We start from the raw sequence: 25,268 nt of genomic DNA, 5'->3' as shown, positions 1-25,268 counted from the left end.
TAGTGTTGCAGTCTGAATAGTCCAGCTCATGCTTGGAATTATTTCGCTACTGCAGATGAGTATAAAATGCTAATGGAGCTGCACTGTTATTCTAGGACAGCAAAACAACAATAGCACAAACCCAGAAATGACAGTCAGTCAAACTCTACTTTTGGAGTTTGGAAGCTTATTTGTTCATTTCTTTGTGACAAATCAACAGGTGAGATGCAAATGGAAGAAATGTTTTATGCAATTATATGGAGGAGAAAAGTGCTTGTTATATCTCTGGCATTCTAACATTGCTTCTGCTGCACACCAGTTAAAAAGTTGACTCAGAAACATAGAAAAAGAAACATCGAAAGAAAATGTGATTTTGGCTACTCAGCAGACTTAGTTAATTTATTAATAGCACTCTAATTATCATTTGTTATAACGTAGGTGTATGTAAATTTATACATATACACACAATCCATACATAATGTGCATGCATGTCTGCACATATAAATAAAATACAACAGACATAGGCATACATGTATATGCTGTGTGTGTGTATATATATATGCCATATGCAAGCACACATATATATTATATATATGATCAGTTCATAGCACAGTCCAGAAAGACTTTTAAAATGAGCCTGATTGTCATAGTTACTCAGTGTACACAATTTAGTGGACAGTGCAAGCATGATGAATATGCACATATACTCACCCTTTACTGGGATTTGAGAATATTTCTTCTTTTTCTCTGCTCATTCTGCTACACTTACCCACCTTTTCATGAACAAATGCAAAATATGTATAGCTACTGTTTATAGCTTGTCTACTCTGATTACAGTTTATGCGCCATCAAGAACATTAATGATATAGGTCAAGGTTACCATACTGGTGGCTCTGTAGAACATTTGGTCCTCTAGAAGTTTAACATACTGCTATGTTATTGCACAATGCATTGTAACATTATTCATTTTCTGAAATGACTGCAGTGGTCTCACTAGTAAATCAAAAAGAAGATGCCAATAATTATGATTTCAAGGTTTTGCGAGTTTGGATTGTTTTGTTTTGTTTTATTTTGTTGGTGGTGATTTTTTTTTTTGTATTCATTCTTTCAGTGCTTGCCAAACCCACCTGTTTGCTTTCAGGCTGGAGCCCGCTTTTCAGTAGAAGGAGCATCTCAGATGCCTTTTCCTCAAGCTCATAAGACCCTAAGATAGAACACAGCAGGCAGAAAGTCGGCATCTCTCTCTCTGTCAACTGCAGCCTTCTCCCACCACACAGTATCAGTGGACAGTTTTCTTTTCCACAACTGTTATTTTGAAAATCAGACTCAAATTCCTTTAAAAGATGAAACTCAAATTCTCAAGTGAATGGGTTCCAGTGGATGCTCAGTCTTTATCTAGCTTTCTATATGTATTTCCAGGACAGTCCAGATAAAATCTTAAGGCCCATTTTGTAGGAATCTTCCTCTGGCTTTTTGTGTGTTTCCAGTTCAGTAGCAATTATGAAATAACATCCTGTTATATAAAGAAATACTGAGTATGGCTTTATAGATACACTGTCATGTTTATTTGTAATGCTGCCCTTTCAATGACATTGAGAAGGGTAAAACTCCGTCGTTGTTCAATGAACTGTTTTATTCTGAAAACGTTCAAAATCTTTATAAGCTAGCTCTAAAAGCTTCAGAAGAAAGAAAACTAAAGTACCTCAATAAATAATATATGCATGCAAATCATATATTAAATGTGTTATGAGAACACTTACAAAAATAAAATGCTTAATTTATTAAATAAAATATCCCCAACACAAAAATGAAGGACTATTTTGATCTGGCTCATACCAATCAGAAATAACAAAAAGAGAAAAAGAAAACAAAGATTTTTTTTTTGTTCTGTTTTTTTTTGTTGTTGTTGTTGTTGCTTTTTTTGTTGTTTTTTTTTTGTTTGTTTTTTGGTTTTTTTTTTTTTTTTTTTTTTTTTTTTTTTTTTTTTTGCAGTAACGTCCCCTCACAGAGGGAGGCAAAAGTATTGAGGAATAGATAAGGTAGGTTGTCTCTTGTAAGAATTCATATTAAAAATAATCCTAACTCTAAATTTGAAATCTTCCAACTTCCGGTTTGAAAAATAACAGATATGCCCATGCACTTGTCATCAACACAGTGGCCATGCAAAAAGTACACACACAGTGCCCATCCAACAAAAAAGAAATTATTTAAGAAAGACTGGATGTTGGTAATGACAGCACTAATACCAATACAAACATGGTGCTGAGCTCAAGGTCTTTGCACTCTGAGAAGTGAGCCATAACCTCAGAGTAATTTGTTTTCCCCAGGTATCTCACTTTATCCCCTGCCATGGCTCAAATATAACCAGTGATGTCCATGCTTTAGATTATTCATGTAGTATCAGTCTATTGTATCTGTAACATTGTAAAGGCATTTTAACATAGCTAATGTCTTTGATTATCCCCTTTCAATGAAATATAAGTTATACCATTATGAGTTTGCTATGCCTACTAAGGTGTTTTACAAGATGAGTGACAGTTTCTGCACAAAGGGCATTAATTGACAGAGACCATGCACATTTTTGCTCGCACGGTTTGAAAAAAAAAAATATGCTTCTGGACAAGCAGAGTGTAAGATACATCTGCCCCACCATCCATAGCTTGTCCTGTCTTATCAAAATCCTTAGTTTCGTTGTGCGATCCTGAAATTACTACTGTACATTAATAAGCCTAGCTTCAGCCTTTATTAAAAGACTTGCTGGAGAACATTTATGTACCAGTGGCATGACAATATTCTACTAGAAGACGAAGTAAGGGCATGTGTTCACTTATCACGTTGCAACATAATTACGTGCAGTGCTGGCAGCATCTTTTTCCCTTTTAACATAAACTTGTATCTGGCAATGAAAGCTACTGGCAAAGTACCTCCTTGAATCCCCTTACTCCTCAGAAAGACTCTCCAGGGAAAGTGCTAAACCTCCTCTTGCCTTCCATCAAATCATTTCAATGTTTTCAGTGGGGTTTGATGCCATCTGATCCCACAGTTCCTCCAGATAGTGGATCACACAACACTGTCTTGTTTTCATCTGGCTTTTTCTCTGCAAGGAATACTCTTCATGTAAAGAATACCAGTCTTCTTTTTCCACCCACATGCTGAAGCAAAAAAATTGAGGTGAATCCATAGAAACTCTCAGTATCTTTACAGCAGACATCACAAAGTTCGAGTCAAATATATTTTCCCTTTTTTTTCATCCACATCAAAGGCATGAATACAACAAGGCATTGTTAGTTGTGATGGGCAAACTGGAGAGTCTGCTGATATAACAGATCAGGTTTTTAAGGCCTTTGTCTATGCAGAGTTACAATGATGCAGAAGCCAAATTGATTAGAAAGACAGGAAAGAAGAAAAAGATGATAGAAACTGAAAGAGGGAGAGAGAGAAAAGATACGTCTCAGTAAAGTCTAAAAAGTCAATACTGTGTCTACAGATGGAGAAGTGTACATTGCTTGCCCTTTAAAAGCTTCTCCATAACTCTGTCATTAATACTGTCAAAGTTAAGAACACATTTTAATGGAGTTCAGCGGCAGTAGAACACATTCATTCACACAGCCCATAAGAAGAAATGCTATGAGACTTTAGCCTAAAATATCCAGGTAGACTGGAGATGCCTTGGCCAAGTTCTGAAGGAGGGAATGGATTTCTTTGATGTTGAGCCTCATGTGAGGTTCCCGTTGCCAACATCCCAGCATCAAGTCATACACTTCTTTGGGGCACGTGCGAGGTCGCTGAAGAACTCGGCCCTGAGTGATGCACTCAATCACCTGCAAGAGATCAGAAGGAAAGAATCAACATAGCTGTGACAACTACATAGGTCTTATCCACAGAAGAACTAGCTGCTGATGATCACATCAGCCTCACTGGTGGCAGCCAATTCTGTGAAGGACTGTATGTCCAGGTAGATGGATGGGGAGCAGGATGCAATCCTGAAAATCACTGTAAATGTATGTTACCAAAGAGCAATAACCTCACTGACATCATGCATGTCCGTCCCTTTTAGTTCTAAGGAAATGATGGTCAGGAAGCATTCCCATATCTTCTTTTGCTACCCATCTCTTTACCACACTTAATCTCAGAGGATAATTTTTCACTTTGCTCACAGAAAACATCAGCACCCCTTTGTCCCTCCTTATGCCTTTTGAACGTTGCTGCGGCTAATCTCTGGAAAGGCATTACTTTTTATTCTCAGTACATTAAGAGAGCTCCTGATTCGTTACATCTATTTAATAATGCTTTTCAGTAACCACTTTTGCAATGGCATGTGTGATACTTAGCTGAAATCAGCCAAAGGCAGTAATGGAATTAACTAAGTTCCTTTTCATTACCTCATGGTCCTTCTCAAAACTGAACTATCATATACAAAACAGGAAACTACATTCCAACCTAGTTCTGCTTGAACAAATTCCATCCACCTTGGAAGGAAAGGCTGAAAAAGAAGAAATTAAACCACAATATTTATGAAAATATAATAAATAATTGATATTAAACTTTTTGCCTGTACTAGATAAATTCACTGTTGTCTCTCTCCTATAAAAATCATAAAAAGCAAGCCTACCCACAAGCAGTTTGGAATATATTGCACATACCTCATTGTTTGAGAGCTGGTACCATGGCTGTTTGCCATAGGTAAAGATTTCCCATAATACAACTCCCAGGCTCCAGACATCACTTTCAGTGGTGAACTTCCTGTACATAATACTTTCTGGAGGCATCCAGCGAATGGGGAGCATGGTGTGACCCCCAACCTGAGGAAAAAAAAAGGAAAAAGTTAGAGATAATTCCTCCAGATCCAATCAAGGGAGAGTATTAAGATATTAAACTGGGTGCATTCATTGTTTCTACTTTTCCTGTCTTTTGCCATTTGCTTCAAAGAGATTTTATTCTTAAATGGGGAGTTGTGATCCAAACTCCTCTCCTCAAATGACAGTCACTACTGTGGTAGATTTTTCAGCAGAATCTCCAAAGATACTATTTCTGAAGTACAAACTCATCTTGAAGTACAAACATTTACTTGGCAGTTCCTGACCAAGGAACTATAAATTAATTAATTTAGCCTACTTTTTCACTTCAAATTAGGTGAGATTTACTCTCCATTTTAAGACTCAGGAAACTATAAATAACCCATGCAATGAAATCTGCCCTGATGATTCTCCTACAAAATCAATGACATCAACTGAAATCCACAATGTTGCAGTGGCATGTGTGATGCTTAGCTGAAATCAGCCAAAGGCAGTAATGGAATTAACTAAGTTCCTTTTCATTACCTCATGGTCCTTCTCAAAACTAAACTATCATATACAAAACAGGAAACTACATTCCAACCACAAATCAAACTGACTGAATTATGTAGTAGGATCAAAATTTACATGGTTTAATCTCTTAATTTAGATTGAAAAAAAATCGCCTGTTGGTAATTTCCAAGTTAATCAATACATCTAATTACTTTTTCCCCGTTAACTATGCAGTATCACGTAGCTTTACAAAATTTTCAGTCCTTTGGATATATTCTCATCTTGCAAGACATAGAACCTTGTCCCAAATCAAGTTATGTTGAATTTCCAAGGAACTTTGTACTGAATTATTGACTTTCTGAAAATCACATAAAGCACTTCTTTGTTTTCCAAAAATGCTTCCATAAAATGTCATCAGCTAACCTTAATTTAAATCAACAAATACAATCCTTATTTCCAATTTATAAAGGATCAGTTGTTCCAAATATTTCCCATTCTGACACGACCACATCATTAAAAAAATCTACTCCAAGTACTTCTAAATAGTGGTACTGTGATGTAGATATATAAGCATTCTGATAATTTTTACACCAAGACAGTTGTGAATATTTCCAAGGAAGTAAGAAAACAGGAAAAATTTTTCAAGGACACCAAATTTTGATTAATTATCTTTTTCCTGTGTGAAAACGTATTTACTTATGAAACCATATTTGCTCTTTCAAGGTTCTGTCAATTCAATGCATCATTTTTCCTTGTTAGATTTTTTCATATGCTGTTATAAATAACATTCTTTGTTCTTATGTTAAAACAGCAAAAGGAAAGAAGACTCAATACAAGTTCATATTATTTCTAAAACACTCAGAACATCAATTTCCAGCAATTTGTCAATGATTCAGTGTTACTACAGTATACCAAAAACATAGCTATGGCTTCTAGATCTCAGCTTTGTTGCATATGTTGCCGCAAGTCCATGCTTGCTACTGAAGCTGTAAAAACAGAAAGTCATGACAAAACTTTCATAGACTTTCATGCCTAGTTTTAGGCATTTTTCCCTCTACCTGAGAAATCACATGAGGAGGAATACTTTTTTCTTCAGATGTTAAACAAAAGGCAGGTTCTCAAGTTCAATGTCTGATAATGTGAATCTTCTGACTCAGCACAAGCTGCTGTCTACAGATGCTAGAGCCATTCAAAATAGGCCCTGCACCTGCAGCATCTGGAGTAACTTGAAAACATAGAGGTGAGCAGTCTGTTTACAGAGAATGGATATATGCTTTTAAATGCTTTTTTCGATCAGACTGATTAGTCTTTGTGATACAGTTTATCCCTCTGACTGGCAGAATTCCTGTAAGACACTGGTCATAAGTATTTTTAATAATCTTTGACCAAGTTACTCAAAGATGTGGAGAGTTCAAAGTGATGCATGAAGAAAGCTCCAGTTTTCCACCTTATCATAAACTAAACTGACATGGTAACCAAACAGCTCCAAATCACCACTTTTACTACTGCCTTGAGGGACATTTCATTAGCGAGTCAGAAAAGTTAGTCCCTTTGAAACATACAGTCACATACACCCGGCCAAAGGGCAAGTGCCATTAAAAGATGATTAGTGATGAGAGGCTTTTGGTCTCATTAAATATTAAAATGGCTCTTAGGTCTGCTCATCATATAGCCTCTGTGATTGGTTGTTTTCAGCAATTTCTTTGACTCATTCCTTAAAAATTAATGAAAGCTATAAACAATAAACTAAGTCTCTCTATTTTTTCTTATTTGTCACATCCTACATTAAGAGACTTTTTAAAGAGCAATTAAAAATATCGCTCTCCAAAACTTTTCCATCATTTCCTGCTACTGAACAGCAATGTACTTGTGGTAGAGCTCTGAGCCTAGTTCCTAGTGTCATTCAGCTGCATGAATATCTCTAGAGTGATGATGAAAAATGACCACCAAATGATGGTTCTGCAATAAGCTGTAACATAACAGACTTATGTGTCTCTCTTGGTAGACCTAGTAAGACCAGCTCATCAGTACTGGTCCTCACCAGGAATTCAATTTACAGATAAGCACAAAACATAAGGCTCTTTGGTGTCTGCCCACATAGCTTCGCCTGGAGTTGTGTCCATTTCTGTTCCTGAAAGCAGAAGACTTAACTGGGAAAAACATTGTTTCAGGAATAAGAAGTTCTGAGATGTCTCCAACTCTATCATGGCCAATATCTACCATATTAAGCAAAGTTACCTCCCAAGCCTCAGACTCTTTGTGACAATAATATTTAACTTCTTTGCAAAAGTACCAACACTATTATTATATGTTTTTTTTGTTTTTTTTTTCCAGATTTCAGTGCAACAAAGAGAGCAAACTTGTGTAACACTGAGCAACATTTGTGGCGGTCCGCGCATCTTCTGTTTCTGGTCCAAGAACATCTTCAGCTTTAATGAAGATTTCAGCAACATCAAAAACATATATCAGGGTAAGATCAAAGGCACTATTTCTAAATGCACATTTCTTTCTCTATTAGAGATCAGTGGTTACTGAGCCAACTATTACTTGGTTGTGTTAGGTACATGCTCAAAATGAAGCACGTGCTTCAGAACCTTCTTGAACTGTAGCCTGGGGCTTGACATCATAGTTCTCAGGCTGCCTGAAACAATTTGCCAGTCAAATGTGAGCTGCTTTTGGTACCTACCTGCACCCACAGCTAGGTCATTAATAGCAGTGAAAAGAGGCAGAGTGCCTTTTGGCTCTTGTTGCCAAACTCTCAGCACAGTTATGGGGTATTTCCCAAGAAGGATCAATGAAAGTAAGCATGAGTATACTGACTAAACTTCAATGGTTCTGAGTATTTAAAAGGGATGCTTTCTGTGTATAATAAAAAATGCAAGCATCTTACAGCATTCACTCCTGATGTTCACACTATAATTGCAGTGCTGCTTGATACGTAAACAGCCATATGCTAAGCAGACTACCACTGGAGGTGAACAACACCTTTATATTCAATCTAGCTATGGTTATGACGGGTTTAAATATATTACAGTTTTAACTTAACATGCTACCACTTTAAAATGTTTTCTGTAGCTACAAAAATGCTGCAAAATGACAATTTTCTGGATACTAAGGGTAAGTTTTCTTGATGCTCACCTGAAGGAAGCTGCATTTTTTGTTCATTTTTATTTAAAGTTGAATGGATCCTTCCTGTGACATAAGTACATACTTGAAAACATCAGTTTATGCAAGCAAGCCCCTATGTAGCCTTCTATTAACTTTACTAGCAATATTGGGCTGGAATCTAAGCCAGAAAGCCCACTGAATTAACTTTTGCAATATGCGGACTATCCACAGGGAGGAGACTGCTATGCTACATCAGTGAGCTATGATATTCTCTAAGGAGAAACTGCCACATTGCTCAATGCATGAGATGCTTTACTTCCAACAAAACAATGTTATTCCACTTGACATCACTTTTAGCTCTCATTTGTTTTTTAATGAACTTACACTTTGAAAGATGCCAAGTGAACATACCTTGGACATTGTTTCTTCCTATTTACAAACATCAAGCTTCAAGGATCACCATGTCTTGAAGCTTGACACCTAAAGCTTCCACCAAAAGCTTCCACCACTTTGAAGCAGGACGCCTAAAGCTAGAGTCAGCTGAAGTTTGCTTGCTTTCTGGCTCCATAAGTTCCATATCTGGCTTTGCAAGGTTTTTGCAAGGTGTTTCTGATGCAGCAGCCTCTATTTTAAGAAGGAAACTTCCCTATAGCATGTAACCCTGTGGAAGGTGATTTTTGTTGCCCAAGACTGTACACATCCATCCATCTCTCCATCCATCCATTTAATGTAGCCATTGATTTTCAACATAAAATTCAATGGAAACATTAAGGCACATAAATATTACTACTACATGAGCCTTTATCTGACTATCATCAAGATCAAGGTAATCAATCACTGCAATTTTTGTATGTCATGTGAAAATATATCTGTGAACATGCAGCTCCAATCACTGTTTTCACTGCCACTGCCCAGTCACTGTGGGAACACAAAGACCTCTTGCCTGACATTTGTAGAGAAATTGATTCGTTCTTTTACTGAGAACAAGAAAATGAAGCCTTGTGCTCCTGCTGGGAACAAGAGGATATGAGTGGGACTGGGAGAAACCCATTTTTTTTATGTGGAAGAAACAGACTGTTTCCAAATCCACAGACTGTGTTTGTGAGTACACAGATAAGATAGAAGCTAAGGACCAGGAAAGGTGCAAGAAATGTGTAAAGATGGTGTCTCAATCAATTTACAGCAGGTTCATCCCTCACTCATTCACACTTGGAAGAGAGGGAGGGATGAGTGGATGACCCACTTCTGCAAAGCATGCCAGCTGCAGCCCAGGCTTACCATAGTAACAGTGTGAGCTGTGGTGCTGAGATTGCTACATAGGGATTCATGACTCCTGAGCCATGCATCAGGATGCTTGCAGGATAATCAAAGATGAAGGTCCAACTGGTATAATCTCTCTTTCCATTAAATGATGGTGGTCATATATGAGAGGCTTCAGCTCTCTGTGAGTGCACCAGTCTCCGACTTTTGCAAGTGCTGTACAGTGTAATTATTTTTCCCTTATTTTCAATTTCCAGCTTACAGTAGTTGATTATGCTGAATTCATGCAGTAAAAAATACAGCAATCAATTGCATAGATTTGGAAACCAGACTTCGTTATTTATGTTCAGCATTTGCAGATTCCCATGATTCTCTCACATAGATTCATAGAATCATAGAATCACAAGGTTGGAAAGGATCCTACAACCCATCTAGTCCAACCATCCTCCCATTACCACTGCTACTACAAGCACTAAACCATATCTTGTAGCTCCTCATCCAGATGCCTCTTGAACACTGACAGGAATGGAGACTCCACCACCTCCCTGGACAGCCATTCCAGTGCCTGACCACTCTCTGAGAGAGTGTGACACTGCAGTAGTGTGTGACAGTGGCTTGTTTGTCCATTCTCTGAAAACCAGTGCTATTTTAGCAACAGTAGAAACAGTAATCTGTTTACTTGCTCAGTCTTATGAAGCTGAATGCCTAACCCTTGGGTTTCAGCCGTGACCCTGCCCAATATGCTGTTTAGCCTGACTGCTGCACACATCTCTACAGTGTCCCTCTGGTTACAAGCGGAGGGCAAGCCTTTTGCAAATCAGGATGGTTGTCATGAAAGCGACAACACCGCCCAGCATTTGCTTAAAATAACTACATGTGACAAGTACATTCCTGGTGTCCTTAACGCAGCTTGATCTTAATTTGTTAAACTGGAACCACACTGCATCATTTACTTGCTCTAATAAAGCATCCTAGAAACTTGAGACTACAGTGTTTCAAGGTAGTTTTCACATTTTGTGTTTTGGTCTTCTGAATTGTTTCCCCGTATCAGGGCTGCAATGCTATGTAACTGCAATGATATGTTCTTGGCAAAGATTAGCATGTCTTGCTGTTAAAACCAAAACCCTCTCCTCTCTTGGTGAACCTCTGCTCTTTCCTCCTAATAAAATCCGGGAAAACATTTCTCACAGCACAAGAAAAAATCAATAATTGTTATTTTCATTTCTTCTATGCCATGGCCTTACAGACAAAGTCAATGTCTCCTCTTTAACTATCATCAGTCTTGCCATACCCACTTGCAGAAAAGCAATATATTATTTTCACGATCTCAGTCTGGATGATAAGCCATACCTCTGCAGCTCACGAGGTTATGAATTATGAAATAACTTATGAAGATTGTATGCCAACAACTGAATATGTTTTCACTTCCATTTTTAACACTGCTTTACCTCATTTTTATTCAAGAGGGGCTCATGTCTATAGTTCTTAATTCTTCCACTGGTACTGGTACAGAAAAAACAAAACAATGTCCAGAATAACATTTATTACAATGTACATTCTCTCCAGTTGTGGAACTTGAGTTCAATATTGTGTGTCAGCTTTGTGCCACTGGAGATAAAATTCTACTCATTAGTCTCAGTGAAACTGTAAGTAGCATGGAGAAGATGGAGAAGAAACAACTGCTAGCAGCTTTATGTAACATAAGAACCACAAAAAAAAGAAATTAAATTTGTAGATGGCAGGATTTGTAACAGATTAAAACAAGCACTCGGTCATGTAACAAACGGTTGCTTATGGAATTCATTGCCACAAGATACTGCAAGCAGCCAAGTTTTAGCTGGGATCAAAAAGTGATTAAGCACACGCATGGAGGATAAAATCTGACAAGGGCTATCTAACATGATGATAACATCCTGGCCCAGAAAATGCCTGAGCAGTGGAGTGCTGGAGGCTAACAGAGTACACGAAGGAAATGTTACTACATACTTACCTTTTCTTAACCTTTCACAGGCACCTGTTACTCACACAGTCCTGAAGAAGGGCCTTTTGAAAAGCAGTTGTTGTGCCCCTACATTTTCAAAATGAGGTTTTTAATCAAATGTCTCAGCAAAGCTTCAGGAGCACTAAAAATAATTATGCCAAAAGGGTGGAATGATGGAAATTAACTAGATGAAATTGCCTGTGAATGATCCATTGTATCTTATAATTCAGCTTCTTCCAAAGTCCTTTTAAAATTCTAAGTTGAAAAGATGTACAATGTCTTTCATTGTGTTTTACACACCACAGTATCATAATGGGTCAGTCAACCATAATGCATAATTAACAATGTGTAGTAGTTAAATCATTATGGGGAACTTAACCTTCCAAGAAAGTAATATGAAGTACCCTTGAGGTAAGATCAGACAAATGCTGAAGAGGGTGACATGATTCATATTTCTGATTAAAAGAAAAATTTTTGAGTCAAAGGGACAGAAAGAAAATTAACCCTGTGGAAATCTGCAGCACTCAGACATAGCAGATTACAGCTCTTGAGTGCTTCAGGATAAAGGGTCTATGAACACAAAAAAAATACCCTATTTCTTTAGAGTATCATTTCTTTTACTTTCAGATAAGAATAATTTCTAGACATAAACAATAAATTATAATTGAAGTGAAATCAAAAGGAGGAATACTGTGTTAAATTAACAGGAAAGGTAACTGTTTCAGTGGACATCTGGATTCATTTCTGAAGCTGAGAATATGCGACTCCGGAGAAAAAGCAGAGAGATATAAGACTTGGAAAAGCTGGCCCGTGGAAGCAGATGGTCCATTTTTTCTAGAACCAACTTGTATTCTTTCACCTTGCCATATCAAAGTTATGCAACAGCATACTGTTACTGTTCATTCTGATGTCATGCATGACTGAAAACTCAGAATATTGAGCTCATAGGAAGTCCTGTGTTTTGCTCTAAAAATGTGGATGCTGTAACACTTGTACTTCTACCCTAGTACTATTCCCACTTGAGCACCTGAGTGTCTGCTGCTCAGACCTCTGGATGAAGAGAGATATCAGGTACCAGGAGACAGCTGAAACAGCACATTAAAATCCCCACAGGCTCTGAGGGACTCATACAATGTGTCCAAGGCAACAGTGAAACAATTTTTAATGCAATATTAATGAACAACAGCTATGATCTTTCTGATTGTCAAAGCAAACAATTATAAACATAAAATTTCACTTTTTCAATTAACCCCATGGAGTCTGGGATAGCAGGGACAAAGACATTTTAAAACCAATCTTAATGTGCAATGGAAGATGACTCTACAAGTCTCTACTATACCCAAAGTTTGTGTTGAGAAGAGATGCTAACTATCAATATCAGTGCACAGTCAACATCAATAAGTACCATGTACATTAGTGCAGACTCTGAAAGTCAGTTTACATTCAGTATGAAATCTCTGCACCTAAAATAGTCTGAAAACTATCTCTCAAGATCAAAACCCTTTTCCATATTTTTTTCAATTTTACTGTAGGTTAATGTAATGTAATGTCTGTCTCTATTGGTCATGTCAAATTGCATCATGAGAGGTGAGGGGAGAAGCAGAACTTGGTTTGTTGCTTTACCTCTCCCTTGTGAGTCACAAAAGTATTTCCGTAATGTACACCGCATGGGAGCACCATCATTCTTACTTGAAATACCTCAGATTGTCAAGTTTTTTCAATGTTGATGAAACTCTTTTCCTGGTTGGTTAATTTACTGTATGGCCTACAAACACCAATTTAGAAAACTGTCACAGTATGAGGCAATTAAATGGGCAGAATCTTTAGATTCACGAATCCTAAAAATACTAATCTACTAATCTACTGAGTTCCCGTGTCTTTCCCATAGAATAAGGAAGTTGTTTTGAACCATTAGTGCAAAAGGGAAGTCAGTCATTTCATGTCAGCTATTTCAGTTTGTACACAGACTATGTATATGGAGCTATGCAAGACATGTCAGATCAAATTTGCCAAGTACAACACGAAAAGAGTTCAGAGATGCACTCCAGTGGGAAGTATGAAGAAGGCAGATCTTGGCTTCATGAATTCAAAGGAAGAAAATTAACCTTAATATTTCAGAGAATTAGTAAATTCTTATTTCCTGTGCAGATCTCTGCATGCCTAAAGAGCAAGTAATCATTACCTCCATCACAATCCTGATCTGTTTTCAGGATCCACATTGAGAATGTCTACATTAATGCTATCAGCAAGGTAGTCTATGCAGCTAGTCATCTACATCAGCAAGGATCTGAGAGAGGAAAAACTATGCTGCTGCCCAGCTAGGTGCCAATAAACAAACCAATGGCACGGGCTTTGCCATTTTCCTTCTCTTTTACAGTCTTGCTAATGCCTTTTGATTCTTTATTGTTTTCTTTCCACTAATTCTAGTTTTTAACCCCTTACTGGTACTACGGTATCACTCTATTACACAATATATAATATGATCAAACAGTACACAATCTGGTCATTAAAATTAACAATAACTTCTATTGCGAAAAAATGCTTCTTCTTATGGGATTTGAAAATTCTATGCTAATCTTACCTAATTCATATCGTGAAATATTCCTCAAGACACGCTTGAAATATTGCACAAGAGTTAATGTATAACTCAAGCAGCGTTTAAAACTTAAAACTTCTAGAGCTATTAGCTCTTCTGTTTATACCTGCAGAAGGCTTAGAACCATGAATTTGATTGAGCTCTCTGATATAAAACTTGTTAAACTGGTTCATTACTAGAGGATCTTAAGACACAGAGGAAGATCACAGTCACCCCTGAAAGGCTTTTGGACTCTACATCAGTGCTGCTGCATCTCAGGTAAGGGCCATCTGGACTTTCACACCACATTATAGATTGTACAGTGTACTCTTCACATCCTTCACCAAATGCTGGTCATACATGGTCAAGGGAGAAGATATGAGTGAGAAGGAAGCTGTACCCAGCTACACCTTGCTTTTCCATCACATATACCCCATGGCAGCATTCTGGAAAATACATTCCTTAAATATGAATGTCTCAAGTTGCTAAGATGAAAATCTTCCATTAGTTTGGGTTTTTCTGAGATTGCTTACAACCCCAGTATTTTGCTCAGTGAAGGAATAATTTGCACTAGGTCTCCCATATCAGACTGTTTGAAAATATGGCACTGTAAATCACATTTAAACAAGGCTGGCATTAGACGTACTCTTGTACAGTGCCTAGGTCAATGAAATCCTGATCTGTGCATTAAGCTCCTCCACACTTTGTAATACAAGTATTATATAATAATAAACTCTTTTTAAGGCCACATGTTAAAAGTTATAAACGGGCTTTCTTTAACTTGGTTATATGATAGTGGGTTAGTGTAACCCTACTAATGTTTATGAGTCTTAGGTATTTCAAAATATTTTGCATCTGCTCCACAGGAAAACTTTTGAAATATTATTGCATAAAAAACGGAATTTCCTTTTAAAGCCATGCTACTTTCATGACATTATTTGGATATGATTAGGGTGAGCCATATAGAGTGTTATCAAGTGCACTCAATGATGTTTTTATTAAAACGTTATGCGCTTCATGCCTCCATGCATAGTGTTCCTTGTTTTCTTGCCAGACAAACCTATTATTCTTTCTGTACATCAGACTGACACCTTGACTAATCCAAGTCCTGGCCTTTATGTATATTTCCAGTGTAATTTTCAATGGATCTTGTATCCATCAGTCTATTTTAATTTTTTGCTTCACCCTAGTATACTGAAGAGATCCTGTACCTAGAATGTAATCCTTCCCTTCCCTTCCCTTCCCTTCCCTTCCCTTCCCTTCCCTTCCCTTCCCTTCCCTTCCCTTCCCTTCCCTTCCCTTCCCTTCCCTTCCCTTCCCTTCCCTTCCCTTCCCTTCCCTTCCCTTCCCTTCCCTTCCCTTCCCTTCCCTTCCCTTCCCTTCCCTTCCCTTCCCTTCCCTTCCCTTCCCTTCCCTTCCCTTCCCTTCCCTTCCCTTCCCTTCCCTTCCCTTCCCTTCCCTTCCTTTTCCTTTCTTTTGCCTTCCCTTCCTTTTCCTTTCTTTTGCCTTCCCTTTCTTTTCCTTTCCATCTGTTGGATAGGAGTCTCCATTCAGAAAACACGAGTCACTGAGCAAACTAGAAGGCACTCATTAACAAAAAGGAGATGCACCACTACATTCTCTCTTGATAGGATAACAGAATCACAGAATCCCAGAATGGCCAGGGTTGGAAGGGACCTCAAGGATCATGAATTTCCAACCCATCCTGCCACAGGCAGGGCCACCAACCTCCACATTCAATACTAGACCAGGCTGCTCAGGGCCCCATCCAATCTGGTCTTGAACACCTCCAGGGACAGGGCATCCACAACCTCTCTGGGCAGCCTGTTCCAGCACCTCACCACTCTCTCTGTAAACAACTTCCCCCTGACATTCAACCTAAATCTTGCCTCCCTCAACTTAAAACTATTTCCTCTTGTCCTGCTGTTATCTACCCTTTCAAAGAGTTGATTCTCCTTCTGTTTGTAGGCTCCCTTTAGGTACTGAAAGGCTGCAATGAGGTCACCCCACAGCCTTCTTTTCTTCAGGCTGAACAAGGCTGTCCCTCAGCCTGTCTTTATAGGGCAGCTGCTCCAGCCCCCTGATCATCTTTGTGGCTCTCCTCTGGACCCTCTCCAACAGCTCCCTGTCTTTCTTGTACTGGGGGCTCCAGACCTGGACACAGTACTCTGGATGGAGCCTGACAAGAGCAGAGAGGGACAATCACCTCCCTGTCCCTGCTGGCCACCCTGCTTCTGATGGAGCCCAGGATACCATTTGCTTTCTGAGCTGCAAGAGCACACTGCTGGCTCATGTTAAGTTTTCATCCATCAGGACGCCCACATCCTTCCCCACAGGGTCGATGTTCCTCACATCATAACAATTCTGAGTTTGGAAACCCAAAGCATTACACAGAACCCATTCTGTATGTATGCTCCAGCTTCCGAAACAAGTGTTATTATCCAAGTCTCATGTTCAATGTACGGGTTGGCTTAGTACTAGCTAGCTAATAATACTGACAAAATAGTGCCTTGCTGGCATTTTAACTCCATGTAAATATTGACATTTTAAATGAATGTCTTCCAAGTTATTGAATTGTGGATTTGATTTGTTTTCATTTAAATGTTTAAATCTTTTGAGAACTTTGCACAATTTTCTGCAAGAGGGACTAGGTGGTCTGCTGCTGAGAACTATGAACATTGTAGTGAGGAAATGGAATTAATACAAGTTTATGAAGACTCCATCATAAAATGTCGTTAAATCTTGATACATTACTTACATCTGGTTATATATAGGATGTCTTTTTACAATAGTAAATAGTGCAATAATAAATGCACTGTAGTATATTTGCTAAGGGTACTTAACTCTTAGTGAGACCTTACCATCATCATAACTTCCTGAAGGGAGATTGTGATGAGGAGAGGTTTGGTCTCTTCTCCCAGGTAACAAACAGGAAATGGTAACAAGTTGTGCCAAAAGAGATCTAAAATTAGACATAAGGAAAAACTTTTTTTTTCTCTCAGAGAGTGGTCAGGCACTGGAATGGTCTGCTCAGGGAGGTGGTGGAGTCACCATCCCTGGCAGTATTTAAAAGGCTTCTGGATGAGGAGCTACGAGATATGGCTTAGTGCTTGTGGTAGTGATGGCATGGGAGGACAGTTAGACTAGATGACCTTGTGATTCTGATTCTATGATTCTGTTCATGATCAACACAATATCTTTGATGAAAAAGGAGAAATGGGTTCCATTTTCTGTGAGAATTGTTGAGCTAGGGAAACAGTCAAGTGGGTGTTAATTATTTTAAACCATGTTTTATCAGACAAGAATTACATCTGACAATTCCTAAATGAAACTCAATCCAATTTCTTGCTCTTTAATGCAGACAGCTTCCCAACATCCATGTCCTCCCTCTGGCAGTCCTGACACAAAAATAGCAAGAAGAAGTTATCTTCTTCAAGACTGTCTTATCCCTACAGAAAGCAAGGGAAACTTCCCTGTTGAATTAACCTAAGATGATGAGCACTTGCCCAAATTAGGTCATCTTACTCTAATAGGGACTTCTTTATGCTCAGTAGGATCAGTTTAACTAAGAGGCCTCTAGTAAAAAAAAGTAACAACAGCCTTGCTCTGGAGAGCGGGGAAAAGGAAACAAGATGAGTACCAACAGGAAAGAGGATACCTAGATAAGAGGAAGAAAAGATGAACAAGAGTTTGGGGAAAAAAAAAAAAAATGGTCATGACAGAAGACTAGTTCATGTGGAAATGATGTATTCCATTCCATTACAATCTATCTATTGCAGAATCACAGAATTGTAGGGGTTGGAAGAGACCTCCAGAGATCATCAAGTCCAATCCCCAAAGTGGTTGCAGTGGTTTCCATCACTCAAACAATTAGCAGCAAGCATTGTCCTGGATATAGCCCTCTTATCGTGCTCACTCCTTTTCTGGACAGGCTGAAGGTTGAAAAGTACTCTTTCAGACCCGGTCTTATATATACCTTTCAGATCAGCATTACTACTCCACTTGTAACTAATCAGTAACAACCTCCTGCATTAGGTGACTTACAGTCAAAACACTGCCAAGTTATGAGACGCCTCAACCTTTTTCTGCTTCAGTGAAAGGAATGCAATATTCAGAATGATCACTGCTAAAAAGAATGCAATGTTCAGAATATGTGCATCATTTCATCTCTCCAGCATGTAGAACACAAAAAAATGCAGAGTTGGTAATTTATTTTTCCTCTAGGACAGAGAGGTGGGGAATGAAATAAAGTAGAATTGGTTCCTTCTCTAAGATAACACAGAGAGCTTTCCACTGCCCTGCAGGATCCCACAGGCCCTTACCAGCAGGAGAGAAGTCCGACTTCCATGGGCTCTTGAGGGACTTCACAGTTCATGTGTGACTGTCAGAAAGTCCTCATGGAATTGGGCTTTTCAGGTGTCACTGCCATAAACAAGGCTTTCTCCTGTTTCAGGCAGTACTACCTACCAGAGTAAGCCTCCCGGCTTTCTGCAGGTGAAACTCGGAGGTCTGGGGAAAAGATGCCAAAACTTTGATTGACCCTAAGCTTCTAGGACTCTTGGGATTGTATCTGCTACCACGTGGAGTTGCTCCCACCAAAATAGTTATTCTATTTGCATTCTATCTTGTGGCAAAACTTTTGTCTATTCTTTCTTTGTATCAGGAATTTTATTTTTGAAATCTAACACTCGGACAATGGTCTTTCATCATTACTAGCCATTAACTTATTCTCATTTTAAGTTGTAATACACAACCAGGAATGTCTGTATCTACTAATATCTTTATTATTTCTGTCCAGGATTAGCATTCTGTGATCATGTTCCATCACTGTGCATGAAACCATTTATTTTTGGCTAGGCAAGGCCAGGCCTTGGAAGACACGATGTTCTCAAAGGACAAGAGAAGAAATATACACCTGCTGCACTGGGATAGGTACTGATCTCTGTAAGGTATTTGCCAAAATTTGTTTCCAGAATGCTTCATTTTAACATGTTAAAATCACAGAAACGCCTTATCATTAGTATTGCCAAGACTGTTAATATTTTAAAAATTAAACATTTAATATTTTAATGGTAACCTCAGTGCTACAAAATACAATCACTGGTAATTTTGAGAAGAATGGGTATTATGTACACAGAGAAAGAGAAAAATGCACTTAGATGAAATATAGGGCTGTATCTCTGAGTGTGAACTGAGTTGTAGAATTCAACCTTTTTCTACTATTCCAAAGAAAATAAAAATGTTTTTATATCGTGCATTGGTATCCAGAAGTAATCCATGTGGAAATGGGCCCTAGAATTTTTAGTTATATATTCCCATGCTGTCTCTCAGCACTGGACAGAAAAGGATCTGTTTGTGCATGTCCAGAGGAGAGCCACAAAAGTGATCCACAGCATGGAACATTTCCGCTGTGAAGCCAGGCTGAGAGAGAGCTGGGGTTGTTCAGCCTGGAGAAGAGAAGGCTCCGAGTTGACCTCATAGCAGCCTTTCAGTATCTAAGGAGGAGGCACAAAAAGGAAGGGGGCACTCTTTAGCAGAGTCTTTTGTGACAGGATAAGGGAAATGATTTCAAACAAAAAGAGGGGAGATTCAGATTGGACGTAAGGAAGAAGTCTTTACAGTGAAGTTGGTGAAGCACTGGAACAGGTTGTCTGGAGAGATGGTGGATGCTTTGTCCTTGGAGACACTGAAGGCCGGGCTGGGCTGGTTTCATCAGCCTGATCTCCTGCGACTGACTGACCCACTTGGTGGATGTGGGAAAGGCTGTTAACATAGTCTATCTAGACTTCAGCCAAAGCCTTTTACACTGGACCTCGCATTATTCTCCTGTAGAAGCTGACAGCCCACGGCTTGCACAGATTCACTCTTCGCTGGGTAAAGAACTAGTTGGGTGGCTGGACCCAGTGAGTGGTGGTGAATGGAGTTAAGTCACATGGAGACTAGTCTATGAGTGATGTTCCCCATTAGTCAGTACTGGGACCTGTGCTGTCAATATCTTTATTGATGAGGGGATTGATTGCACCCTCAGTAAGTCCGCAGATTACTCCAAGCAGGGAGGAAATGTCAGTCTGCCTGAGGGTAAGGTGCTACAGACATCTGGATAGGCTGGATTGCTGGGCTCAGGCCAATGAGATGAAGTTCAACAGGTCCAAATGCCAGGCCCTTTGACCACAACCTCAGGCAATGCTACAGGCTTGGGGCAATGTGTGGAAGAAATGGACCTGGGGGTACTGGTAGATGCTCAGCTGAACACGAGCCAGCAGTGTGCCCAGGTGGCCAAGAAGGCCAGTGATATCCTGGCTTCTATCAGAAATAGTATTGCCAGAAGGAGCATGGAGGTGATTTCCCTCTGTTCACAGCTCTGGTGAGGCTGCACCTTGAGTACTGTGTTTACTTTTGGGTCCCCCACTACAAGAAGGTCCTGAAACATGTCCAGAGAAAGGCAACAAAACTGGTGAGTCATCTGGAACACAAGTCTTCTGAGGAGCAGCTGAGGGAAGTGGGATTGTATAGTCTGGAGAAGAGGAGGCTCAGAAGGAGACCTTTTAGCTTTAGAAATAGGACCAGAGGAAATGGCCTTAAGTTGCACTGGGAGGTTCAGGTTGGATGTTAGCAAAAATTTCTTTGAAAGAGTGGTCAAGCATTGGAATGCACTGCCCAGGGAGGTGGTGGAGTTACCATCCCTTGAAGTGTTCAATAAATGATTAGACATTGTACCTAGGGACACGGTTTAGGGGGTAATACTGATGATAGATGGACAGCTGGATTGAATGATCTTGGTGGTCTTTTCCAACCTTCATGATTCTATGATTCTACAATTTTGTAGACAAGGCTCTGAGAAACCTGATCTAGCTATAGATGTCCCTGTTCATTGCAGGGGAATTGGACTAGATGACATTTAAGAGTCCCTTTCAACTCCACAGAATCAATGATTCTATGATTCCAAGTATAGTTTCAGTAAAGGTAGATATGATTGTTAAGAACTAACTAATGGAAGAATCACATTAACTTTTTACTATTGCTCAAAGAATCATAGAATGGCTTGGCTTGGAAGGCACCTTAGAGATCATCTGGTTCCAACCTCCTGCCAGGGGCAGGGTTGCCAACCACTGAGTCAGTCTTCTCAAAGCCCCATCCAACCTGGTCTTGAACTTCTCCAAGAAAGGGACATCCACAGCTTCTCTGGGCAGCCTGTGCCAGTGCCTCAATACAGGAAGAATTTCTCATAATGCAGAATTTCTTCCTCATATTTAATCCAAACCTACCTTCTATTCGTTTAAAATAATTACATCATGCCCTATAAGTATACTCCCTGAAAAAGGGTCCCTCCACAGCTTTCCTGTAGGCTCCCTTTATGTACTGAAAGGTTGCAAAGAAGTCTCCCCAGATCCTTCTCTTCTCCAGGTTGATCGAGTCCAGCTCCCACTACCTGTCATCACAGCAGAGGTACTCCAACCCTCTGATCATCTTTATGGTGTTTCTCTGGACACACTTCAGCAGCTCCACATCCTTCTTGTGCTGGGGTCCCAGACCTGGATGCCATGCTCCAGACGGGGCCTCGTAAGGGCATAGCAGAGCAGAACAATCACCTCCCTCGCCATGATGTTCACACTTCCTTTGATACATTCTGATTCAGAAGTATCATAAGAAGAACAGTGACATCAAAACTCAACAAGGCAGCCTCCTGAAATTTTCCTTTCCAAGAAATCCAAACTGGTTTACACAAAATCTTCTTTAGATTACTTGCAGTCATCTTATTAATCTACTCAAAAGAACAAGAGTGGTCGTTCTGTTCTTTGTGAGAACTACTGATGTACTGTACTGAAAATCCTCCATCAGGCACTGAGGATTTTCACAAAACGGTACTGCTCAGATGGAGAAAAACTGAAGTGAAAGATTTTACTCTTTTTCAGCAAAATAAACCAGCCAGATGCTCCCAAAAGATTTCACAAAAGATGGAAATTTAAAACAAAATGTACTCAAGACAATTAAAAATAAAATGTGATTGACGTTCAGCACATTCTACAGCAATTTTTTTATACCATGCATCTTTGAAACTGACTGTGAAGGGAAGATCTACAAAAGTCTGCTAGGAAAAAATCAGTGTCCACAGCCAGACTCCCCAAGAGGTAGAAGAAAACATTGTGCTTTTGCAGGGCATCTTCCAGCAAACAGTGGCACCTGCTTGAGTATGAGGCAGCCCATACAGGGAACTTCATTGTATTTCAAGCTTTGGCCATGGCACGATGTCTGGAAAGGGCATGAGAAGCATGTCCCAGCACTACTCTGAATAATTTCCAGTGTCACCTCCAGAAAGAATGCAGTCCTGCAAGAATTGCTCTCCTGCCTAAAACTGTTCAATTTATTCATAGCTAAAATACTGAAAATCTGTGCTGAGAAAAGCCTTGTTTTACAGAGATTCATAGGAAAACAAACCAACAAACAATGCTTCAAGCAAAATCAATAAAGCATGACTTAAAACAATTGGATACCATATAAAGCACTAAAACGCTAAAGAGAGCAAACATATATTGGTAAGAGGATGGATTATCTAACACACAAAACAAATATAAGCAACAACAAAATTAACAATAATTAATAGGCAAATCTTTCTGAATTCACCTGGAAAGTGACATGCTGGGTAGGAATGATCAGCACTTAATAAAAGAAATCAATATCTGAAATAACACCAATATTTTACTAAGATACCTAGATTGTTTCTCTGCTAGAAATTAAGCATGTGAGAGTATATGCATTATTAATCCATCTAAAACCCTCTTGCTGTCACATTGCACTGTTTATTCAGAAACATTACAAAACATTTATAAATCCTGTAGAGCTGAAAAAAAAAAAAAAAAAAAAAAAAAAAGCAGCTCTGACTGATGAGTAGTCAACCTACAACAAAATACTGTATTCACTTAGCAGAGAAAACTAAAATAAGCACACACCTATCAGAACAAAACAAGCAAAAAAACCCCACCAAAAACAGATTTGGCCTAGAAATTAATAAAAACACCAGTCCAACATAAACTTGATGCTCTACAGGAGGAGAAAGCATGTCTCCTGGTATTGCAACCTGAGTCTACTAGAGTCCTCTCTTCTGTTGCTGTGACCTCCTAGCTGCATCTTTTCTAAAAGACATGTTCTGCCATGTGCTGCAAGCTAAGTGGCAGCAGAAAAAATCTCTTTCTCTTTGTCTGATTTAATTTTCCCATCTCTTTCCCCCTCTCTTGTTTTCCATTTGAATGCCACGATATCTGACTCATTATCAGATGCAAAAAAAATTGAGAAGGTCTTCATAATTTTTATCCCTGCTTTTGGCCAACAGAAAATTAGGGACTTTCCAATTTCTTTCTTTTTCAATTTCAATATTTAGATTGCAGGGTGTGAAAACTCATCTGTAAGAGCAGGTGCATGACTTCTATGGTACCATCCCTTGGTAGTCATGCCGCCATTCAAGCAAACCATTCAAGCAAGGGACAGTTGCCCTTCAGCTCCTTCCAGCTGCAGCCAAATGCCTGCCACTCCATTTTCCCTGGGTCTACAGAGCAGCCAGGACACCCCTACCACCGCTAATCACTGCAAGCACTGCCTGACATAGCAGCCCTGGCCTTGCATACTAATTGGTGCATTTAATGACTTTCTCTTGCTTTCCGTCCTGTCTGCTCCTGAGCTGCTGGCTGGGAACAGAAGAGTCTAGCTGCCATGGAAACTGAGCATCCAAACACCAAGAACCTTCCTACCAAACTTTTGAGCGGTGAGGCTCAGGAATTGGATGGTTGGATGGATAGTTGAGTTGCTATAAAGGCAGAGAAGTGGGAAGAAGTGATGCTGACTTCGGTGGGAATAAGACTGGAAAAGTAAGACTGTTCGGCAAAATGAGTAGGGTAAAATTATAATGAGCATAAGAAGGCAGTCACTTAGGGCAACAGATTAATCTTCTATCACAAATGTTCTTCATCAAACCTTTCAAATCCACTTACAGTCGGGATCAAACACCCCAAATTTGTGCACAGGCCACATCATCAGAGGGGTTTTGAAAAATTGCATAATCACTTTCATATTTGAAGGACTGCTTGTAGCCAGCAAAATGCTGATTGTGCAAAAACTTAAGGAAGTCCCATACCTTTCAAAGCACAAGTTGACAGAGGATAAATCCCTGCCTAGGCAGTATAGCTGCAATCCCATGTGCAGCCTTGCAGTCTTGATTTCCCAGGCTAGCAACAAAAGTGCAGATGAACAGAAACGCAGTCTTTGTGGTATTCTGTGTGCAATGATGCTTTTCTCTGGGCAGGTGCTTACACCATCAGTAAGAACTAACCTTTGTACAAATCTTAGTAAGTATAGATAGATAGCAAATATATACTTTTATCTCAGATAGGATGACCATCCTTGAAACTGCTAAAGTGATGAAGTAGAGAAACTCTTAGTCACAGTGTGACAACTATACCTGCATCTGAAGATAGAAGCATCATGAAAAAACATGTAGATAATTAGCATGTCTATCTAGCCTGCAGGCAGGGAGATCAGCCCTATTTTTAACTGAACAGCTGTGGACCAGAGTAGTGTTCAAGTGACAAAAGTATGTATAAAAAAGTGTCATGAACATCCCGGTGTGTACTAGCTTTGTGGAAGACATCTGGCACCCAAAAATTCCACAGCTTGGCAATAATTCAACAACTGTGCTGTCAACAACTGTCTGTGTGTGTGAGATTGGCTTACTGCACACTGGGTAATGAATCTGCCTTTTGGACAACACCTAGTTCAGCTCCAGTACTGTGCTCAAAAATATTCCAGATCCTCATTTCTAGCTGTCTGACAAAGGAAACTACAACTTTTGTCCTCAGTTCTGCCTCCTGAGGATTTCTGGACATATAAGAAGGATAAGAAGAATGCACACTAAAATCTGATTTAGTGCCCAAATCTCAGACTTTGAAGACCCTCACTTACTCCCAGCAACAGAGTATCTCCTTGGAAATCAATTTGTTCTAAGCAAAGTTCCCCATGATACATATATAATTTATTCATGCATGGAGCCCTCAGAGGTCAGTAAAACTGGAGTGCTTCCAAAAATACA

General features: G+C 39.3%; 1 protein-coding gene across 2 annotated transcripts in view; it reads right to left on the bottom strand.

The window, feature by feature from the left end:
- Positions 1 to 1,984: 1,984 nt before the first annotated feature.
- The window catches only part of NTRK2 (neurotrophic receptor tyrosine kinase 2), a 202,789-nt gene continuing 179,505 nt past the window's right edge, over positions 1,985 to 25,268 (bottom strand). For both annotated transcript variants that reach the window (XM_048930850.1, XM_048930851.1), the window contains 2 exons: positions 4,623 to 4,781; positions 1,985 to 3,800 (listed from right to left, as the gene is read on the bottom strand). In XM_048930850.1, the coding sequence (XP_048786807.1) occupies positions 3,615 to 3,800; positions 4,623 to 4,781 (345 nt within the window). In that variant the 3' untranslated portion in view covers positions 1,985 to 3,614. The remainder of the gene's footprint in view (positions 3,801 to 4,622; positions 4,782 to 25,268) is intronic.

The sequence above is a fragment of the Lagopus muta genome, chromosome Z, assembly GCF_023343835.1.
Source record: "Lagopus muta isolate bLagMut1 chromosome Z, bLagMut1 primary, whole genome shotgun sequence".
NCBI lineage: Eukaryota > Metazoa > Chordata > Aves > Galliformes > Phasianidae > Lagopus > Lagopus muta.
Note: the sequence above shows the minus strand (reverse complement) of the source record. Positions and strands in the feature narration are given on the sequence as shown.